Source organism: Pezoporus flaviventris, unplaced genomic scaffold (genome assembly GCF_033815535.1).
Source record: "Pezoporus flaviventris isolate CSIRO_AGI_PZ_B2104156 unplaced genomic scaffold, CSIRO_AGI_Pfla_v1 ptg000031l, whole genome shotgun sequence".
In the NCBI taxonomy this organism is placed as follows: Eukaryota; Metazoa; Chordata; class Aves; order Psittaciformes; family Psittacidae; genus Pezoporus; species Pezoporus flaviventris.
The window spans coordinates 4518892-4538538 of NW_026892579.1; the positions used below are offsets into that span (position 1 = coordinate 4518892).

The window sequence follows — 19647 nt, forward strand, 5'->3', positions numbered from 1 at the left end:
AAGACTTCCAGCCACGTATAGGAAAATATCTTACTTATGTTTTCACTTAATTCTTTTGCAAAAAATTACAGACCCGTAACCCAAAACATTTACATGCTTTTCCTAGCTGCTCATTCTTTTTGTGTTTCCAGGTAAACTGGAAGAAAACGTAGCTGAACTGATCAGGCAACTCTCTAATTCTCCGGATTTATTTATACTGTGTCGCTGAGGCACAAAAATTGAAAATCTGAGTTAACTGGTTATCTGTCAATCTCAATTAATCCTCTGTGTCTCTATTTCTGCATTTTCATCTTTCCTTATCACTGAAAAAGTTCTTAAAATGTTGGTAGTCTTGTATGTAAACATAAAGTTGCATTCTATTCCGATGATATGCAACAACGTGGCACCGTGATTGCTATCAAAAATCCTCTGACACATGAACATGCCTTAAACCAGCTGTATCCTGAATCCTAATTTCTGAAATATTTTTAGTTTTACTTTTCACTAAACTATTGTACATTCAGAAATTAGAGTTCAAATGGGTACGGGAAGCATCACTTTAAAGGCCTCTGTCTGGAACAGTTACAAAATGAGGCTAAGCTATACATCAGGTCGGAAGAAAAAAACTGACAGGATTTAAAACATTTAATTCAAAGTTCAGTCTCCTTGTAACAGACTAAAAATTGCAAATTAGAATGTGCTTAAAGTTATTTAATGATCTTTACGTTCTTTCATCTTAAATGAGATTTGACAGTGGAACTGATTTATTGTAACTTTCATTTTGAAGATGTAAGCTAACTTCATGCTCTGTTTCAAATGCAATATTGAGTCAAATTCTATAGTATAAAAGATACTTGTATAGTAAGTTTTGTATAGAGTTTAACAGAGGAGATGCAGACAAGGAATAGAGAAAATTAAAGATGACAATTTAAAGACCCTCATTTCTAAACATACAAAACCACAGTCAACATCTGTTCTTAAAATGCAACTCTCTTGAAGTAGTAACTCTTCAGCTGATACAAATCAGGGCACCTCCATTAAGCGAATTTCAACGGAAACAAGCAATGTACACCAAACAGTGTGGAAAATGATTCACAAGAAGAATGGTCAAGTAGCAAGCATTAAATGCTTTTTGTTATCTAAATTACACTCTCATTTTTCAAAAGTATTTTTAGTGTCAGATTTGATAAACAGCCTGGCTGATAAACTGTGGGAAACCATGATACCATAGGCTAGCACTGAACATATTATATGAAAAAAAGAGTTTTCAGGACAACCTATTAACTACTCTGCTCTTAAATACTGAAGAAGAGTTGTCTGTATTTACGAATTAAGATAGGTAAAAACATGCCAATGCTTTGCATTGGAAAACAGGCAGAAAACAGCTATTTTCTAAGACTCTCAGGAGTAAAACTTAACATCAGATAGTTTGAACCTCAGCTTAGCAATTAACTGTGTCTAAAGACAGCAAGTAACCTTTACCTCAATGCTGCATTAACCTCTTTGGTCTTTTAAAGGTATCAGATGTTACCAAAAAAGAATCCAAAGTAAATAAAAACATCTATAATGGATTTTTTAGTATAGAGCAACTACTTAGTTGCAACATAAGCACTTTTAGCAGACAAGTGTTCCAAAAGTTCCAAAACATATTTTAAAGTAACAGCTAAACCATAAACGCATCCCTACAGAGTACAAAAAAAAAAAACCAACCCCAAAACCAAAAAACAAACCCAAAGTATTTTTTTTTGTACTTCTACACCTATATCTGTATTCATAGAGGTCCTTATCTGGAAACTTGAGAAGGTTTGTAAAAGAGCAAAAGTGATGAACTGGTTTCTTGCCTAATGATTAAACACCATAAACATCCTTCATATGCATCATTCTGCACAAAGAACTGCAGTCTGGACAAATTCTGTGAATGGCACAGGACATATAGATGCATGGGTATTCTTTCAAGTTCTCTTCATCTGCATCATACAAAATATTTTTGTTATTTTATTTTAAATATTAAGAGTCTGATATAAATTCTCCATGAAGAAACTGGATAAATAAGGACAAAAGGATAAGTTTGGTATTATGTATAAGTAGTATGGTTTTCCTACATGTGCTGAGAATTTCTGCATGTTGCAACATGGCTATTTGTTTTAGATTTGTCACATTCTGCAATGAGCAATGAAACTGAAGAGGGAGTTAAGACAGTTCTTTTAGTCATCAATTTATGATGTCAAGAATCATCAGGCATGCAATACATGTTCAAGGCTAGGACTGTACATAGCACTTCCACTAAATATGACTCTGTACTCTATATACATATACTGATTTTGGATGGGAAGTCAAAATCAGTATCAACAACAACAAAAAAACCAAGAAGAAATACTGTAGTAGAATTACCACAACCTCTCAATTTCTTGACAACATTAATGTCTCCTCTCTCAGCAGAAACAGTTGTCTGTATTTTTCCCTCATTTCTGTCTACTACTAACTACTTCCTTACTGAAGAAAGAAATATTAGCATTTCTCTAAGAAATATAAGCCAAGAGGGAAAAAATACTCTCTGCCGAGTTCAAGGCAGGATTTAAATCAAACTCTCATGCTTAATCGAGTTCCATGATCATGACTTGTGGGATGTTTAGAATTGCCTTTATTTCATTTTGTATCCAGAATATAAAATCAAGTTGAAGCAAATAGGAAAATAACACTTTCTAATTTGAGAAACAGAATACCCTCCAGGCACTGTGAGATCTGATTTCTAGCCTCAAGGTTAGTAAGTAATAGGGCATCACTGCATGCAAAATGAAGCATTAAGCACATCCTGACACATATATTACACGAGTAATCCACACCCTGAAGTTTAATACTCCAAACACTCAAATGATAAATTACTTACTGCAGAATAGCTCCTGCAGTTTGAGGGCAGATTAAGCTAATGATTGAAGGAAGCATGTCAGTATTCCCTCCTCAGTACTGAACCTCTCACTCTTACTAGGTGGATGCAAAGGAAATGAGTATTTTCTAAAGACAGGTGAAAATTAGTTGAAGGACAGCCCTCTAGTATATTTTGATGCAATTATCTTAGACAGCTAACAGCATGGTAGAGATTAATGCACATTAAATGTCAATTGTGGATAAAAATATGTCATGTAATGGGGCCAACTGACCTCTTGATCCTGAAATCAATTGTGTAATTGTACAGTTTTCCCAATGGCAATGCTTTGACACTCCACAGACCCTTCCCATTGTTCTGACCCACTTCTGGGGGAAGGAGATACAGCTTTAAACCTCCAGTGAGGCAAAGGAGAGAAATATTCTTCTGTGTCCATAGGGAATATACATACCAAGAGGGAGTATAACCAATGGAAATGAGACCACCAACATTTATTTTATAAACTTGACTAAATTTTCAGTATGTTTCTTAACAAAGCTTCCAAAACAAAATATTTTCTTGTGCTCAAATAGAGTATTTTCTTCACTAATGGAACAGAAGCTTCCAATTTTTGTTTTGGAAAGAAAAAAAAAAATCCATGAAAAAATCTGTTTCATCCAAAGCAACCTCTCAACGTCCTCCTTTTCCACATTTTTCTAGCTGGCTGCCAAAACAGAAACCCCATTTCTGCATAACCTAAGTGTTCAGTCGTTTGCAACAACAAAAACATTAAGAATACGAAGCATCTTTGGAAAACTGATGATTTATATTTCTGGTGTCTAAACAAGAAATAAACAAACTTATCTTGTAAAACAAATTTGTCTTATCTCTTTACCAGCTGTGTTTCAGCAGCAGCCACTCTGACATGCTCAGGTTCATTGCAGCTCAGTTCACAGGGAAACAGCCAAAGGAGTGGTTAATTGGAAAAGGCTACATTCATATCAATATGGGAAAAAAAAAAGGCAACATAAAATGTTGTCTCAATGTTTTTCAGAAGTTTTAAGAGCTTCCTATAAAAGTAGGGTTGTACTGCCTAGGTGCTGAGAAGGCAAGTAGAACTTTACTCCTTTGGAAACTTTCATCTGCTTTCTAGCCTCTTTTTCACTGTTTCCCCATAGGTCTATAATCATCATTCTGCTGCTTCTGAAGCTTCTTTCAGATCCTCTTCTCTCATTTTCAGCTTTGATCACAAGAGAGGCCTTTTCACACTGGGCTCGGCTCGCTCTTAGTATTAATTATGATCCTTCTGTGTTGACACATTAGTAAACAAGAACTGAGCCTGTTTCAGTAATTCTCAGTGCCATATTAAGCAGACATAGAAGTTTAGCTATTATTTCAACAGATTAGCTCTTGTAGCAAGTTTTTATCTGATTCATGCCACAAAGTGAGCTCCCTGTAGCTATCACAGAACTTCAGCGTCTATTTATCTCCTAGAGGTCCTATCAATTACAAAAGAAGGTATAAAGGAAGCTCTTCAAAATCCAGCTGGACATTTAATTTCACAGTTATGCACAACTCCTATTTTTAAATGCTACATATGAAAAAGATAAACCCAGCATGAGGGTTTGATATTTCACTTACTAACATAATATATATTCCAGATACCAAGTTCATCTTCCTACCCTTCCTTTTCTTTTTCTTCCTCCCTGTAGGAGGCTATCCCATCGTATCAAGCTTCTTTTATGCTAACGTCTATGCCTCAGTCTTATAAAACCCTCCTAAGTTTTCTTTAAAGATGACTGTTGGTGGATTATTTGGAGTCAAACAGATGCACTAAATCTGTGATGTTAGCAGAGACTTGCCTTATCTCAACTCAGCACACATGAGTTTATTTTAGTTATGCATCTATCTACACATTTAATTATTTATATTTACGTATTTTTACTTTGTAATCCATATTGTTCAACACCAAGCACCACCTGGATACTAACAGCAATAGTCCTACAGCATGCTTCAATACTTTTAATAAACAGGGACTAACAGAAGGCTGAAGGATTGCTGTTTAAGATGAAATAGCAGAAAGGTCACAGATTTGTTACGCTGAAGCTTTCCCTTAGCTTCTCCTTACTTGCTGCTATTCCCTTGGAATGTTTGCACGTGCTTGACAGTAATTATCTCCCCTATGAAACCCACCAAGCCGGGTTTACTGTCAAATCCCACACCTTACTGTACATTGGTAACATACTTGTCTTTAAAAACAGTGCGTCAACTGTGTGGGAAAAAAATGCCAAGCAAAAAAACCCAGAAACTTCTTGTTTGGCAATGGCACATGGGGACATCTTTCCTGCTACTGTAAGAGGGGTGCAGAATTTGTGAACCTACATGGTATTTGTTTATAAGGCGGGCTTAGCAAAGATGAGAGTTTTTCACTGCTTTGTCCAAAACACAGAATCTGACTGGACTTTTATTTCTGCACAATGTGCAACTCCAATTACATCATTCCACTCAGTGCGGGAGCAGGCCAAGGCAGCACATGGAAAGAATCACGAGTACAGATCCCCTCAGCCAAAATGCACTTCTGGCGGCGAGTGCTCTAGGGGCCAGAGATAAAATGCCAGAGAACGCATCTATATCCTCTGTTCTCTGTAAAATAAGATCACACACCTCAAATATAAGGACAAACTCTCTTTGACTTTAGACAGCATCTAGGTATCAAACCCCAGGAAAACCAAGTGAGTTATTTAACACCAGGTTTTAATTTTTACAGGTGAAACCATTAAAGTCCATCTATTTTTACTGAAACACTAATGCACTACATCTCCCCGCTCTTGCTAGTCTCTAAAACATTGTCTGTTCCCATATTATTTGGGTGATTGTTATAGTTAGCTATTAGCCATTGCCCTTTTGTTTATTTTAAAATGTAAACCTATTCCAGGATGTAGCAATTACGGATGCTCTGTTATGAGCAGCATGCCTATCAACATCCGTTGTTATGACAAACGGCTCAAGCTCTGTTAGCCTACAGAAATGGGAACGCAATGGAGGGTGTATTTTGTTATGTGATATGAAATGACTAGTGTAAGAGATGAGAAAAGACAAAAGTGCTTAATTACATGCCTCTTCCATGCATGTATCAATTACCAGTAGACTTTCTCATAATTGTATCTTGAGATATTGAACCATATTTAGACTACTGAGGATTCTTGCTAATGTAAAGATGAAATTTAAAATGTCAGTTTTCTTAATCTTTTGGCATTCTGGGACAAATAATCAATGACACTTTAAACTGTATTTATTTTATCCAGCTACCGCACACACAACCAAAATCCACTTTTATTTTTGGTAAGGCTTAAAATTTCTTTAATGTTGCCACAAAAAAATTAGAAGAAACTCATTCAACTGAATTTTTATTTTTTTTTAATTCTAGAGCTATTTTAGGGGCAATGCCATGTCAGCAGAAGTAAAAGAAATCCAGATCATACTGTTGAAAGAACCAAGCTGCTGACGAGGAACCTATATGAGCACCAGATTAATCCTTCCAACTTTTGTCAGAGACAAAAACTTTTTTTGGCATTTTACATGGCAGTCTAGGCACCTACATTATAGGGGAAGTCTAGAGAGAGAAAAGTTCCTCTGACTTACTTATCTTATTAATACCTCTCTGGACAAGCCGTCTTTACTGATGACATAAAGAGTTCTGGCAAAAGAGTGCCCTAGCATGCAAGGCTCCAAACTTGGGCAACATCAAAACTGCTAGTTCTTTCCACCCTCCTGATCAGAACACATGTGACCTCAAATTATTTAATAAAGATAACATTTGTAATGTATGACCCAGAATGATAGTTTTCCCAAAAGTCTGAGGAAAACTAAACATGCTTAAATTGACTGGACAACATGGGGTTTTTAAAATTCCATTACTGTGACACTGCCAAAACAGTTTATGTACAGTCTTACACAGTGGTTTAGATGCCGTAAGAGCCACAACTCCCCTACGTGCCATGTCAATTTCTGTTCTCCTAGTCTTACCCTAAGTGGAGAAGTGTGTGCAGTAACATGTTTTCTGGTACTTGAGAGCTGAGTTTCTTAGGAAAAACAGATTTACATGATCTGTGGGCCCCTCCTTCAGCTTCTGAACCTGCTGACCTATTAGAGCAGAGCCAGGCAGAGCAGTACATACCACAGAGATATTGCATTCATATAGTTTCCTGAAAACCACTGTTGGACAAGGGAGAGGTATCTATATTACTGCCATCAATGATGGTGCTATAGTGAGAACTAGATGTTGACATTATTCAGCCATGAGTTCTCTGGGAAAAATAAAACGGAAACCAGATTCATGTTTCTGTCACAGCATTTGAAAAGCTGGCCAACTGGAGGTTTGCAAAGGCCAGCTTACCCCAGCCCTATTGCCTATGTTTCTGATTTCCTCCTTCTGTATATTCCCTATTAAGTACATTGCACCCACTTCTTTAGCAAAGCACAGAACCTTGATTAATCCTTGATTGCTGAATGACATGGGGAAGTGAAAGGTGGGAAAAGCATGGCTTCTCTTTTACCAAGGTAACACAAGATACTTGAGAAAAAACAGGATTTTGGGCAGGTAAGTATCATCAAAGCCAAGTGGAAACAGGATATTGGCTCAGTTCTGATTGGTATCTGCTCAGCTGGGATGAAGGAGAGCATTATGGCAAGGGACAGAGAGACCACAATTATTCCAGGGCAGGAAACATAGGACACAAGGAACTGAAATGAGGTTACTGAGACAGTAAGTGAGACATCAGAAACCACAAAAGAAACAAATAAGTTCCACTACTCAAAATAACACTTGCTCCTCTTTCTTATTCCGTTAAAACAGATGGCCATGTAACTATGTGTTTATACCACCCACAGAAAGTTAAGAAAGAGTGTGAACAATGAAACTAGGAAGGAAGGTGTTGACTTTGGAGCAGTCTGTAGGTTCTGCTGGAGATGGTTACACATCCTTGGATTTACCTCTAGCACTCTAACCCTCTGCCAGCGTGCCAGGAGAAACACAGAATTCCTCTGGAGGAAGGTAAGACTGAAGCTTTGTACTTCTGTGCTCCAGTGGAAGATTTTGGAAATTACCACCATCCTGTTGTGCCAATACTTTTCTTCACAACTCCCATGTGTCCTCTTTTCTGTGACATGCGAGCAACTTAAGCCCAATGTGTCCTTTCTCTCTCCCACCACTTCTTTTGTTCTAGTTCCTGTATTTCCGTGACATTCATATTCTAATACTTAGTATAGGGGAACCCCACCACTGTAATATCTTTTAAATCATGCCCACCAGGAGGATATGGATCCCAAGTTATGCTGGCTCAAATCCAGCATAATTCCAACAACAGCCCACGGATGGATGCCATTTATAGGACGCTACTAGTTGGTCTTAACCCAAAGAAGGTAAGGAATAGTAATTTGAGCAATGAATACTGTTTGAACAGCTAATGCTTCTTCTTGTGCTGGCTTGAAACATGACTCAGATTCCTGCTGAGCTGCTGCCACCACAGAGCTGTAGAACAGCAGCTACAACAGAGGGGAGCAATGCCCCATTGCAGCTCCACCTCACTGCCCTGGGAAAAAGGCATGTTTCCATTCTCTGACCTCCTCACAGTGGCAGCAACCCTGGGCCTGTCTGCAAGGCCCAGTGAGTGGCAAGTGCTGCAGGAGGTTAGAAGAAATGTGTCTGCCTGAGGAAAAAAAAGGAGATAAATTGCTGGTGCGTCTGAAAAAGGAAGATGAGTAAAAGGAGAGAGACCCTGGGGTTCCAATTGCTAGACTAATTCCTACAGTGAGAACATTAGCTTCTGTCCCCACAGAAAGAGTGTGGCGCAGTGAGGACAGAATAACTTGTGGATGATAACTCACATCTAGGTTAAGTTAATATAGAAGGTGGTTATGAAAATGTAAGTTGATCAGGCAGCTCCAGTAATCAGATGGACAACCATCTTTACCATGTCCTAGTATGTCTCAAGGAGAGGCCCAAGACCTGTTCAGCCAAGCATAGCTGCAAGTTTGCACTGTAGCTCAGACATATGTTACAGCAGGCTGCAGAAACTCAAATGTCATTTTTACCTACACCTGTTTTTCATAGTTCCAGGTCCCCCTTCCCTGAATTCTTTCTAAGAAGATATGTACAAGTTTGGGAAAAAAAAAAAAAAAGAAAAAGATATTAAATACTAACACTTGTAGCATTTCTTGCTACAAATTAGACGTGAAACCCTACCTTCTGATTTGGAGTGGGTTTGGATTTTTGTTGTTCTGTTTGGGGGGGGGAGGGGGGGGTGTTAGTGCTTTTTTTACACCTTACAGCAATTAGGGAGGTACATAAAGGGTCATGATGCTTCTTTCAGCATTAATTTGCTAAAGGGTAAGTCCAGTGAAGGTGAAAAGCTGTGTGTCACTGCTGGTCCAGATGAGGGTAAATGCATTCAGCAAGTTAGTCACTGTTAAAGTGAATGTCAGAACAACTGAAATAATATAAGCAATTCACTCATCCACTCACTTCTCCAACTGCAAGCAGTTTATATGGTAAGAACAACTTAGAAAAAAAAAGACAAAAATCTACCAACTAGGCTGAGCCGCCATCCTCTCCATGTAATCCTTGGCCATGTTAAGGGCCTCGATGTTTTCAGGGTAGAGTATGCAGAACATCGCCAGGGCCCCGAGGTTGTTGCCATAAATCTCATTCCACCGAGCACTGAACTCCTTCGGGTCCCACGGAGGAAGGTACTCCAGGGGATTTGACAGCATTGTTTGTACTGCTTCAATCAGACGAGCTGCAATGTGCCTGTGTGTGGTGGTGGCCTGGAGACGCAGAGTCTCCATGTCCCCTTTGGAGAAGTAGAGCATGGGGTAGCTGTCATAGTTGGCATTGACAAAAGGAACCATTGCGTTCGGGTCCTCCCTGGTGCTGTAGGCAAAGGCGAAGCAAACCACATGTATGAAAAACACACTTGGGGCTCCCCGTGTGTGAGTCCTCATTGTGGCATCAGATCTCCAAGTCTCAATGGCAGCCAAACCATCTTTGAAATATCCTATGGCAGATGGACATGAAAGAGAACGTTAGAAAATGAATCTGTGAGACACTGTAATTCAGCACGCTCTCTAAGAAAGACAATTCCATCTAGACTTAACCCATGTATTGTCCCAGGTGGCTTTCAAGTAGCTTCTATATGAATACTTCAGACAAAATACCTACTGAGCAATTCATCCTAAAGAAAAACCCGTACACTTTGAAGAAAGCCCCTCCCCCTCCCAAATCCTTCCCTCTAGTAGCTGATAGGAGGCAAAGGAACACACTGACAGCTCTTGTATTTCAAATAATTGCAATGGTGCCTAATATGAAGCAGTGATGACTGTACTGGCAAGCACAGAAGGGCGGGAGGGGAGAAGAAAGGGGGAGAGCCAAGGAGCTTGTGCTGGCAGCAGCCAAGCCTGCGTGCTGCCTTGGCTGATGTTAGCAGCTGGAGAGGGAAGGATGAGGAATGCTGGAGGTTTGTGCCGGGGTCATTTTATACTGTGCTTGAGGCCTCTGGTTCTGACACGTCCTCAGTTTTGGTTGGGTGGTGGTTTTTTTTTTTTTGGGTTGGTTTCCCCCCCCCCCCCTCCCCTTTTTTTAATCAGAAAAAAAAGAGAAAGTGGCAGAGACTTAGAAAAATAGCTGAAATACCTTGTCTTCAGAGCATTTTTGGGTTTTGAATTATTTTTATCATCATCATCATTGTTACCACTCTTTTTCTAAGGGGCTCTCCATTTTGCATGTGGTGATTTACTGCCAGCTACCAAGAAGGCAGAACGGTGAATGAAAGCGCATATTCTCCTACATACATGACTTCTCAAAACATGCTCAAATGGCAAATTTATGCAGAGGTTAAATGCAACTATTTAAACATAGTAAGTTACTTCATAAAAATTACCAATTATCTAGCCTGAAGTCTCAGATAAAACATGGCCACGATCCCCCTGAGGAAAGCCAGCAAATTCCTAGAATTCTTCTGAGGGGAAAGGTTACAGAAACCAGATTCAAGAGACACAGTTTTATGTAAATAATGAACAGTAGTTTCCAATTATTAAAAGGAGAAATAGACAGAAGGAAAGAAAACCTAAAAAGAAACATAAAATGTTTTTTTTCCATGGAAAACCTGTTTCATGGGATTCAGTCATAAAACTCTTAAGAAGCTGAAGTACAAAGCAACATTTTATTTCTCCCCACAGCTCCCTACCTATAGATGCCAACATTTTCTAACCGAAACTTAGGCTGTTAAAACCTTATTTAGAGACCCACATCCTGATTAAACAATGTCATTAACATGTCCATAGACAACGAGACAACCTTGACAGACTAGATCCCTCCATGACTACTGGCTACACAGACCCTCCAGGTGCTTATGTTCAGCTCCTAAAATGAATTTGGGAGCAAGCATCTTTGGCCAAAAAGTACACCTTTTCCTGGGCATTCCTGCCTAGAGTAAAAATAATATTGCACCCTGTAACTGCTTACATTTATAGATCACAGTAAGTAGCATAATTGCTTTAACAGAGCGTGATGGAAGATGACATTTTCATAGCATTTTAATGCATTTTGCAAGTAAGTTTTGCCCTTTTTTGGATGTAAACGAATCGTTACAGGACTCATTACGCAGATCAAAAGGTGGTTTATTTGGTAATGCTTTCACAATATCTACATAGTCTCTCACCACATACACACATACAAAGAAGCATGCACTGAAATTTATCCAAATATACTCAAGTCTACTTGTATTCTCATTTATTCATAAGGAGCCCATGCAACACCATATTTTGAAAGAAAGGAGGTAAAACCCAGTCAAACCAGTACATTATGTTTGCAACTCAATGCCATTTTTTAAGCTGTTGAAAAAAACCTGTTTTTTCATAATTAAAAAACTCAAAACATCATAATTTTTTTTTAAGTCTCTATGATCCTTCAGAACGGGAGGCAGAGAAAAGAGCCTAAATAAACCCCAAGACCTGAAAAAAGGCAAAAAATGTCTGTAACTTTTTTTTCTGTGATGACTATACACTGAAAAAAGTTTCTGGGCTTCCACAATCAGAAAAAATCCCAGCTAGCAGTAAGGACTTAATGCATTCTTTCCCTTGATTTCTGTAAATATTTCTGCACATCAATGAAGAATAAACACATATATAAGTTTAGGGATGGTTTTAACAGATCCATAAATTAGGGTCTTTCTGACCAGAGTTCAGGATATATACAGGAAGGTTTCCCAGAACTCCTTCTTTGTCAATCTGGACACACATTTCCCATCGTTTCACCATCACCAGACACCTCCAGTGTTGTCTAAAACCCTAGTCCATACTTTAAGAATTCAATAACCCCCCTCATTTTCTCCCTTCGTGTATGTGTGCATTTAACAGAGATGGTAAACCTTTTTTTTTTTTTTTACCTTGGATGTAAGCAACTAGCTAACCTAAGCATCTAACCACGCTAAGGAACTACCATACCACACTGTTTAGACTAACAGCAACATAACTGGAAAACTGACCTATAGTAGGCAGCATATTCAGAGTCAAGATCTGGAAGGAAGTCAACAGGCAGTGCCAAAAGCAGGTCTACAAAGTCATTCTTATTTATGCTTGGTTAAATTACACTGATGCCCTTCCTATGATGTGAAGACAACAACCTGCGATTCAGTAGGGCCAGCAAACCCTGCCCCGTAACTTTGCAGAGCTCAGGTTGTTGTGAAAGGGAGGAGGCAGCTCCAAAAGAGTCCACTTTCCTTTCCATCCAAACCTCTGTGGAGGCACCAGCCACAAGTATGTGGAGAGAACTGCCCACGAGGTCCCAGGATGTATGACTACTCAGGAGACCCTGCAGGCAAACTCCTGGCATCTCTGCTGTGGAGATGCTGGCTTTCTTCTGCCTCCCCCCACCCCCAAAACTACCTGGCTGCCTCCAGAGAAGGTGGGAGAAGCCCTGACACTCAGCTAAAGTATCCAACCTCTATGCTTGTAATAATAGAATACATAGATAAATGATAGTTTAAAACTCAGTTACCATTTAACTAATCTCCACGTATTTAATAACTTTTGGGTGGCTCCTGTTTTCCACAAAGGTTACAGTTCTCCTTATTACTACCTGAATTACCTCCACAAGTAAGTGTTGTGTTCAAATATTTGACAAAAAATCTGTTCCACCATACTGACAAAAAGCAAGTCTCCAGGTTCAGCCTGCAAACTTTTACCTTAGACAATGACTTCTGAATCAGCAAGGGCTTAACTTCCATATTTTTTTGCATCACTTCTTGATAAACTATTAAAAGCAAAAGCAAACCTTTCCCACTCAGTTTTTTGTAATTGTAATGCTCAATTTAATGATGAACAATTTTGTCACTATACTTTGTCACAAATTATATTATAAGATCACCTTGTTTGGCCATTCAAAAACACTAGCACTTAAAGCAATTGATAATAAAACAAGCAATTTGAAATAAACCAAGCAATTTTAATGCCCAATGTTAAAACACACAGGAAAGTCATAGATATTTTAACACAAAATAATCAACCTCCAGCAACAGATGCCACCACACCATTACTGTGAAACTAACAGGTAATGCTGGAATGAGAGGTGTGTGGTATTTGTCCCATTAAATGGAGATGAGCGTGCAATTTTTTGTACCAATACTGACAGCTGCCAAAACATACCTGCTTGCCACGAGGAGTGCTAGGTTAGATCACAGCAGAGAAAAGCAAACTTCTGTAGGAACTTTCTTTTGGCACTTTGTCCAAATACCTCAAATAATTAGCAAAACTTGTCACACACGTTGCAACTGACTTCGTTGCTGACACGAGGAGCAGCATCTATAAAGCTAAATTAATCAGTTGGAAATTGTAGTGTTTTAAAATCATGACACAACAACTGAAGAGCTATTTTGTCCAACAATTTCACCGCTGATCTAAATATATTGAAAACATATTTAAAAATGGGAGAGTAACTGAGGCCTCTAACTGAATCCAATGACATTTAAGTACTAAAAAATGTGGGGTAAGTCTACAAAAACTGAGAGGTGAAAGGGTCAATAGAGACTAATTCCCATGTATATTGCCATTTGGTTCCTACTGACTCGCAGAAACAGATCTGATACAGCAAAATGAGGTGTCAGATGAAGTGGGACCAAGGAAACTATAAACTTATCTTTGTACTGTAACAATCACAATAAATCTACTGACCTAACTCCCAAGCTGTATAGTTCCCACATCAGCAAACAGTACTGCTGAGTCCCTCTCAAAGCTGCAGGGCTAGACACCAGTGCACAAAACTCCTATACCCCAAGAAAAGAACAGTTGGGAGTCCTTCCTCCACCTGCCTTTTGGTCAGTGAGATAAAATCAATGACCATCCGTCTCTCCAATAAAAATGCTGGAAAGGTGTAAAAATCACTGCTCATAACTTGAAAAATACCTATTACGACATTAACCACCAGGCAACATTACTTCATTGCTTCCTCTGTTTTTTTCAATATGAGAAATATGCTACATCACAATTACATTATGTCAAAGGTATTTAAAAGCTTAAATACTGAAATCCCAAATATAATTCAGAATCAAAACTACAATAAAGTACAGCTCAGGTACCCAGGTGTTAGCATTGCCCTTGTTCTGAAGTGACCTGAAATACTTCGAAAGAAACTTTGTATCAACTTACATGTCTCAATAATGTGCTATGAGAATCATCAAGGCAACCAGAAACAAGCAGTTCCTATAGGAATTATCAGCATATGACATCATGTCAGCAGTCAAGCCATAAACTTGTTTATCTGTCCTTTGATCTACACACAAAATTCAATGATCTATTTGGAGCAGTACACAGCTGTGCGAGGCCATCATTCTGGGAGAACGAACAGTGGTACAGTCTCCACAACTGTACAGACAGGACAACAAATACCAAGTATTTTGTAAGTTTACAGTAAGATGTGTAAGGTGTCTGAGATGCAAGTTTCATCTGTTTATTCCTTTCATTCAAAAGTTTATTTTACCACTGTATATATAAATTATCAGGACATACACATGCACTTACTTAATGCTTAACTTTCTCTCTGCCTCAATCAAAAACAAGATTTAAATTGTGTACATGCCCTTGGGAATTTGGAATTTTCTTCCATTTTATAATTTATCCTACTGTATAAATGCTTTGTCAATGATTTTTTTGGTTCCATAAACATTGCTACTACTAATCCTTACTGGGATCTTTTATTATGTACTTCACTGTATGGAATGAGTGAGAAAGTCATTTTGATATCCAGAATCCAGAAGGCAATCATCCCCAACCAGTACAGACATGCCTGTTAAGGCATCTGCATTCAGTGAATGAAAGCTCAGTCACTTTTACCATCAAAGGCATAAAACTATAAGCTACCACAGAAAGATTTTCCTTAGAGCATCAGCATTTTATTTTGAGCTGAAGTGAGAGTTTTCATATAGGCCAAAAGGATATGTTCACTAGTTTTATCCCCTCCAGTAATGTCCCAGAAGTAAACCAAACTACTCATCCATCTACTAAACTGGACCCCTTTGGGGCCTAGGACTATGACAATAACAGATACTGCAGAAATACAGAACAAAATCACCTGTAATAATCTGGGTAGCAAAACGCTATTCATTTGGCAACTGTTAAGAAGTAATGCATCTGCCCGTGCACGTAGATCCATGCAGGGGGTCTGTAAGGCTGTGAACCCTTTCATGTGAGGTATCAGAAGCCATGCTTAGGGCTTCCTTTGCCTACAAAGCAGAAGTGCAACTGTGCCTCACAGGAGGAAGGGAGCAGGGGAAGAGGTTATCTGAGGTAGTCAAAGAGCATGGTCTCTGTGTGGATCAAGTGGTACAACCAAAGTGCACAGGAAGAGCTGGAAAACCTTTAGAGGTTAATGGCAATGCCCAGCAGGTGCAAGTACAGGACAGGAAATAATAAATCATTTGTGCAAATGTGGAAAGCAAACTTCAGTGCTGTCAAAACAGAATTCCTCCTTCTGCCTAACCCAGCCCGAAGTGCTTCATGCCATGTAGCTTCCCTCACTTTTTAGGAGGCCAATGACAGCATCAGAAAATATGATACCAAGACTAGTGTTTCCATTTCTGACTTTAATTTCTATTTTCCAACTAGCACTTCTTTGTTAGCCTTGACCCTTACTCTTCCAAATACTTGTAAATGTTTTAAGTTCCCTGGCTTGTTGCTGTCCTCAACTATGTATAATTAACAGTTTTAATCTTACTGTTTTAATGTCCTTCATTCAACTGCTTCCAAGTTGTTGGAAACAAATGAAGTGTTTCCACTGGAATTTTACCAAACCAGTTCTTACTCTCTATATATGTATTTCTCTATAGACTTCAGTAGCTGAAGATATCAAATATTTTTTATCTGCAAAGCATTTCCATGGGATGTCATATTAATAGGCAGGAATTCTATAACACATCACATCCTTCAGTTTCTATGGGATCAAAACTCATTTGAACACTTAATGTGTTTCCATATCCCGTTTATGACTTGGTCTTGCATACACATCTATATTGATTTTTTTTTTGTTAACTATTTATTCTTGTGCTAGGTTTTGGCAGGGGTAGAGTTAATTTTCTCCATAGTAGCTAATAGCGGGTGGTGTTTTGGATTTGTGCTGGAAACAGTGTTGATAACACAGGGATGTTTTTGTTACTGTTGAGCAGTGCTTAGGCACAGTCAAGGCCTTTTCTGCCTCTCACACCACCCCACCAGTGAATAGGTTGGGGGTGCACAAGGAGCTGGAAGGGGACACAGCCAGGACAGCTGACCTCAACTGACCAAAGGGATATCCCATACCATATGGTGTCATGCTCAGCATATAAAGCCAGAGGAAAAAGAAGGAATGGGGGACATACGAAGTTCTGGCATTTGTCTTCCCAAGTAACCACTACATATGATGGAGCCCTGCTCTCCTGGAGGTGGCTGAGCACCTGCGGGCCCGTGGGAAGTACTGAATGAATTCCTTGCTTTGTTTTGCTTGCGTGTGCAGCTTTTGCTTTACCTATTAAACTGTCTTTAACTCAGCCTATGTATTCTCTCAGTCTGATTGTCTGCTACAGGATAAATGCCTCTGTTTGTAGGCTTACATTGTACCCAGACAAACAGTTATATCTCTCTGCAGATCAATATAGTGTTCATTATTATTGGTATAATTCTGTTACGTTTGCTGCTTTCATCTGTTAATCTCATTATCTGCAGTTTCTATGTATATCTAGATATAGCATACAGTTCCTTTCTCTCACCATAGATACAATATACATTACCCAGATGCAGCTGATTTTTTTTTCAAGGTACAAACTTGGAAACATGGTAAAATGTACTAGTCTGTAGGTACTTTGGCTACTGTCCTCAGTGCTGCTCTTAACAAAAAGTGACAATTAGATTTTCATGGACAGAATCCTCAACTGCAGAAGGAGTTAAAAGGCTACATTACTCCCGCAAAATTTAGCTACCCACAGCTGGTGTGAGCAATCTGTGTGAGTAGGCATCAACAAAGCCATTAAATTGCAGGTTAATGCTGAAATTTATAATCGTATAATCTCATTTTTGACCTGGAGTTGTGCAGGCATGGCTCTGGCAGCAGCACTGAAACCTGACAGATTGTTTTGGCAGAAAGTGTGATGCACCACGGCTCCAAGGATCTGATTAAAAGGCTTTAAAATGATGCAACAGCCACCCAAATACTTTCAACAACTTTTGAAAACACTTTAACAACCCTGGGCAGCCATCTGATTAGAAGACTTAAGAGGGCATATGAATTTCATGCAAAATATTCTTTAGTTTTAGTATTTTTAATAAAAATAAAATTAAAGCCAACCAACCAAACAAGAACATAAACCAGGACAACCATGGTGAAAGAACTCTTCTGTTAAAACTATGATTACCTGGTATGAGATACAATACTTGCCTGACCAGGGTCCTTACAATCCATTTGCTGCCCAAAAGAACACTATTGCTGAATCCTACTGTATACTCTGTGAGTCTAAGAAAAGCGAAAAACAGAAAGAAAGGCCAAACAAAGGTAATTTCAGACCACGTACATAATGGCCTCTTTGTGCCTGGGCTTTCACACCTGACCATGGCCCAGAGCAGATGAAGGCGTTACATCAACACCTGATGTGAGAAACTGTTTCCAGCGCTCCCTCCTTCACGTGATTCCCAAAATGACCAGACCCCTCCGTCAGCTCTTCGTTACCAACCCTCACTCTTGCCAAACTTCTACTGTCAAAGCATTCATGAGAAAGATCCCAGGTGACATCAGCTGGATTTCCATTTTCCTTGCAGCCTTTAATCCCCTTCTCTGCTCTGCTCCCTTCCTGAGTAGATAACTGAGCTCAGGCAAAGTGCAGTGCACAAGGGTTTGGGGTTTCTACTAACGCAGCTCTGTCACACCTCACCATATCCCAGCTGGACTAACAGACATCGGTACAAAGCTTACCCATCTAAACAGAAAAGTAGCTTAAAGGACGTGATTTCTGCCAAATATTGAGTCTATAATAAATATGTGGCTACAGTCTTGGACACAAACTAGCACCACAGTTTAACAGCTTTAGCAACCAACACTACTGCAACTAAGCTCTTTTATCTACCTCTGCTGAATGGAGACAGTAAAGAAGGTGTAAACAGCCAGGACAAACTCACTGCTGAGGTATCATATTTACCAATTAAATACCACTTGCTAAGCAAGAGCCACATTCTCTTTCACTCACCAGGCACTTGGATTACCAAATTTCAACCAGGAAACAATGGTTACGGAAAGTTGTTTCTCTATTTTTTTAATCCCTTTAGGGGAAAAAAAAAAACAAAAAAACAGGGCAAAACACGCTTTAGTTCTTGCAAAATGTCCAGGAACAATAGCACCAGTAACTAAATTTCTTTCTGTTCATTGCTAGAGTATGTTGTGGGTGACAGATGTGCAGGTTTCCACATACAAGCCTAAGAATGTGACTCAGTTTTTTAGCTAAATGCAATCGCTTCTGAGAAAAGGGACACTTCAGTTTTACAGATTTATTTACAGCCTCATTTAATCCTAGTTCTCACTGCTCAGACTGCTGTGTACTGATGGATGTGACCATTTCTCCACCAGCATACAGACTCACTATGTTAATTCTCAACCCAACAGCTTCCTGGTACTGGAATGACTTTCTGCTATCATTGATCTTTATCAAGACTTCACTTGAATTCAGTTTTGGAAAAAGCTTATGTGCTTGCTGTCTCTGTAGTTGAGGAAAAAAACCGGTACACAGACCTCATGAGGACAGAGTTTCTAAAGATATGAACCTTTAGAAAGTACCTTTAAACTAGCTTTCACCTGCTCCTTTTTACTGATAACTGTATGCAAACTAAGAAAATCATACTCAACATTTAGCCAAGTAATTAAACATGTTTTCCTTTCTACAGTGGTGCAGTTCTTTAATATCTAGTCAGAATAGCTAATATACATTGTAATAAAACCTGAGCTCTCTTAGGCAACCAAAATCTATCAACTTTTACCAAAGGCAACCAATTTGTTCAGTTCATGTATTTCTTCCTTTGCAATCCATACTCTCTATGGCTAAAGAACAGGTTTTAGAAGAGATTGCATATGAATATGCAGTGGAAAACCAGCATCAAGTGCTTCTAAGGTCAGTCTCCATAGGCGAAGATACAGATATGTTTATAAACTAATCTCATCTCTTGTTCTTGTATTATATAACAGCACTCAGTTGTTTCTTTTTCAAGGCAATTCAGAATTATGCAAAGTAGCACAATGCTTC

At 38.9% G+C, this 19647-nt stretch overlaps 1 protein-coding gene across 2 annotated transcripts in view; it reads right to left on the minus strand.

Annotated features, from left to right (window-relative positions):
* The window catches only part of DSE (dermatan sulfate epimerase), a 34402-nt gene that overhangs the window by 13001 nt on the left and 1754 nt on the right, over positions 1-19647 (minus strand). The window contains exon 3 of one of the 2 annotated variants that reach the window (XM_061460059.1): positions 9429-9897. In XM_061460059.1, coding sequence (XP_061316043.1) covers positions 9429-9844 — 416 coding nt within the window. In that variant the 5' untranslated portion in view covers positions 9845-9897. Of the gene's footprint in view, positions 1-9428; positions 9898-19647 lie in introns of those variants that run through there. The other variant, XM_061460060.1, reaches the window with a different exon arrangement.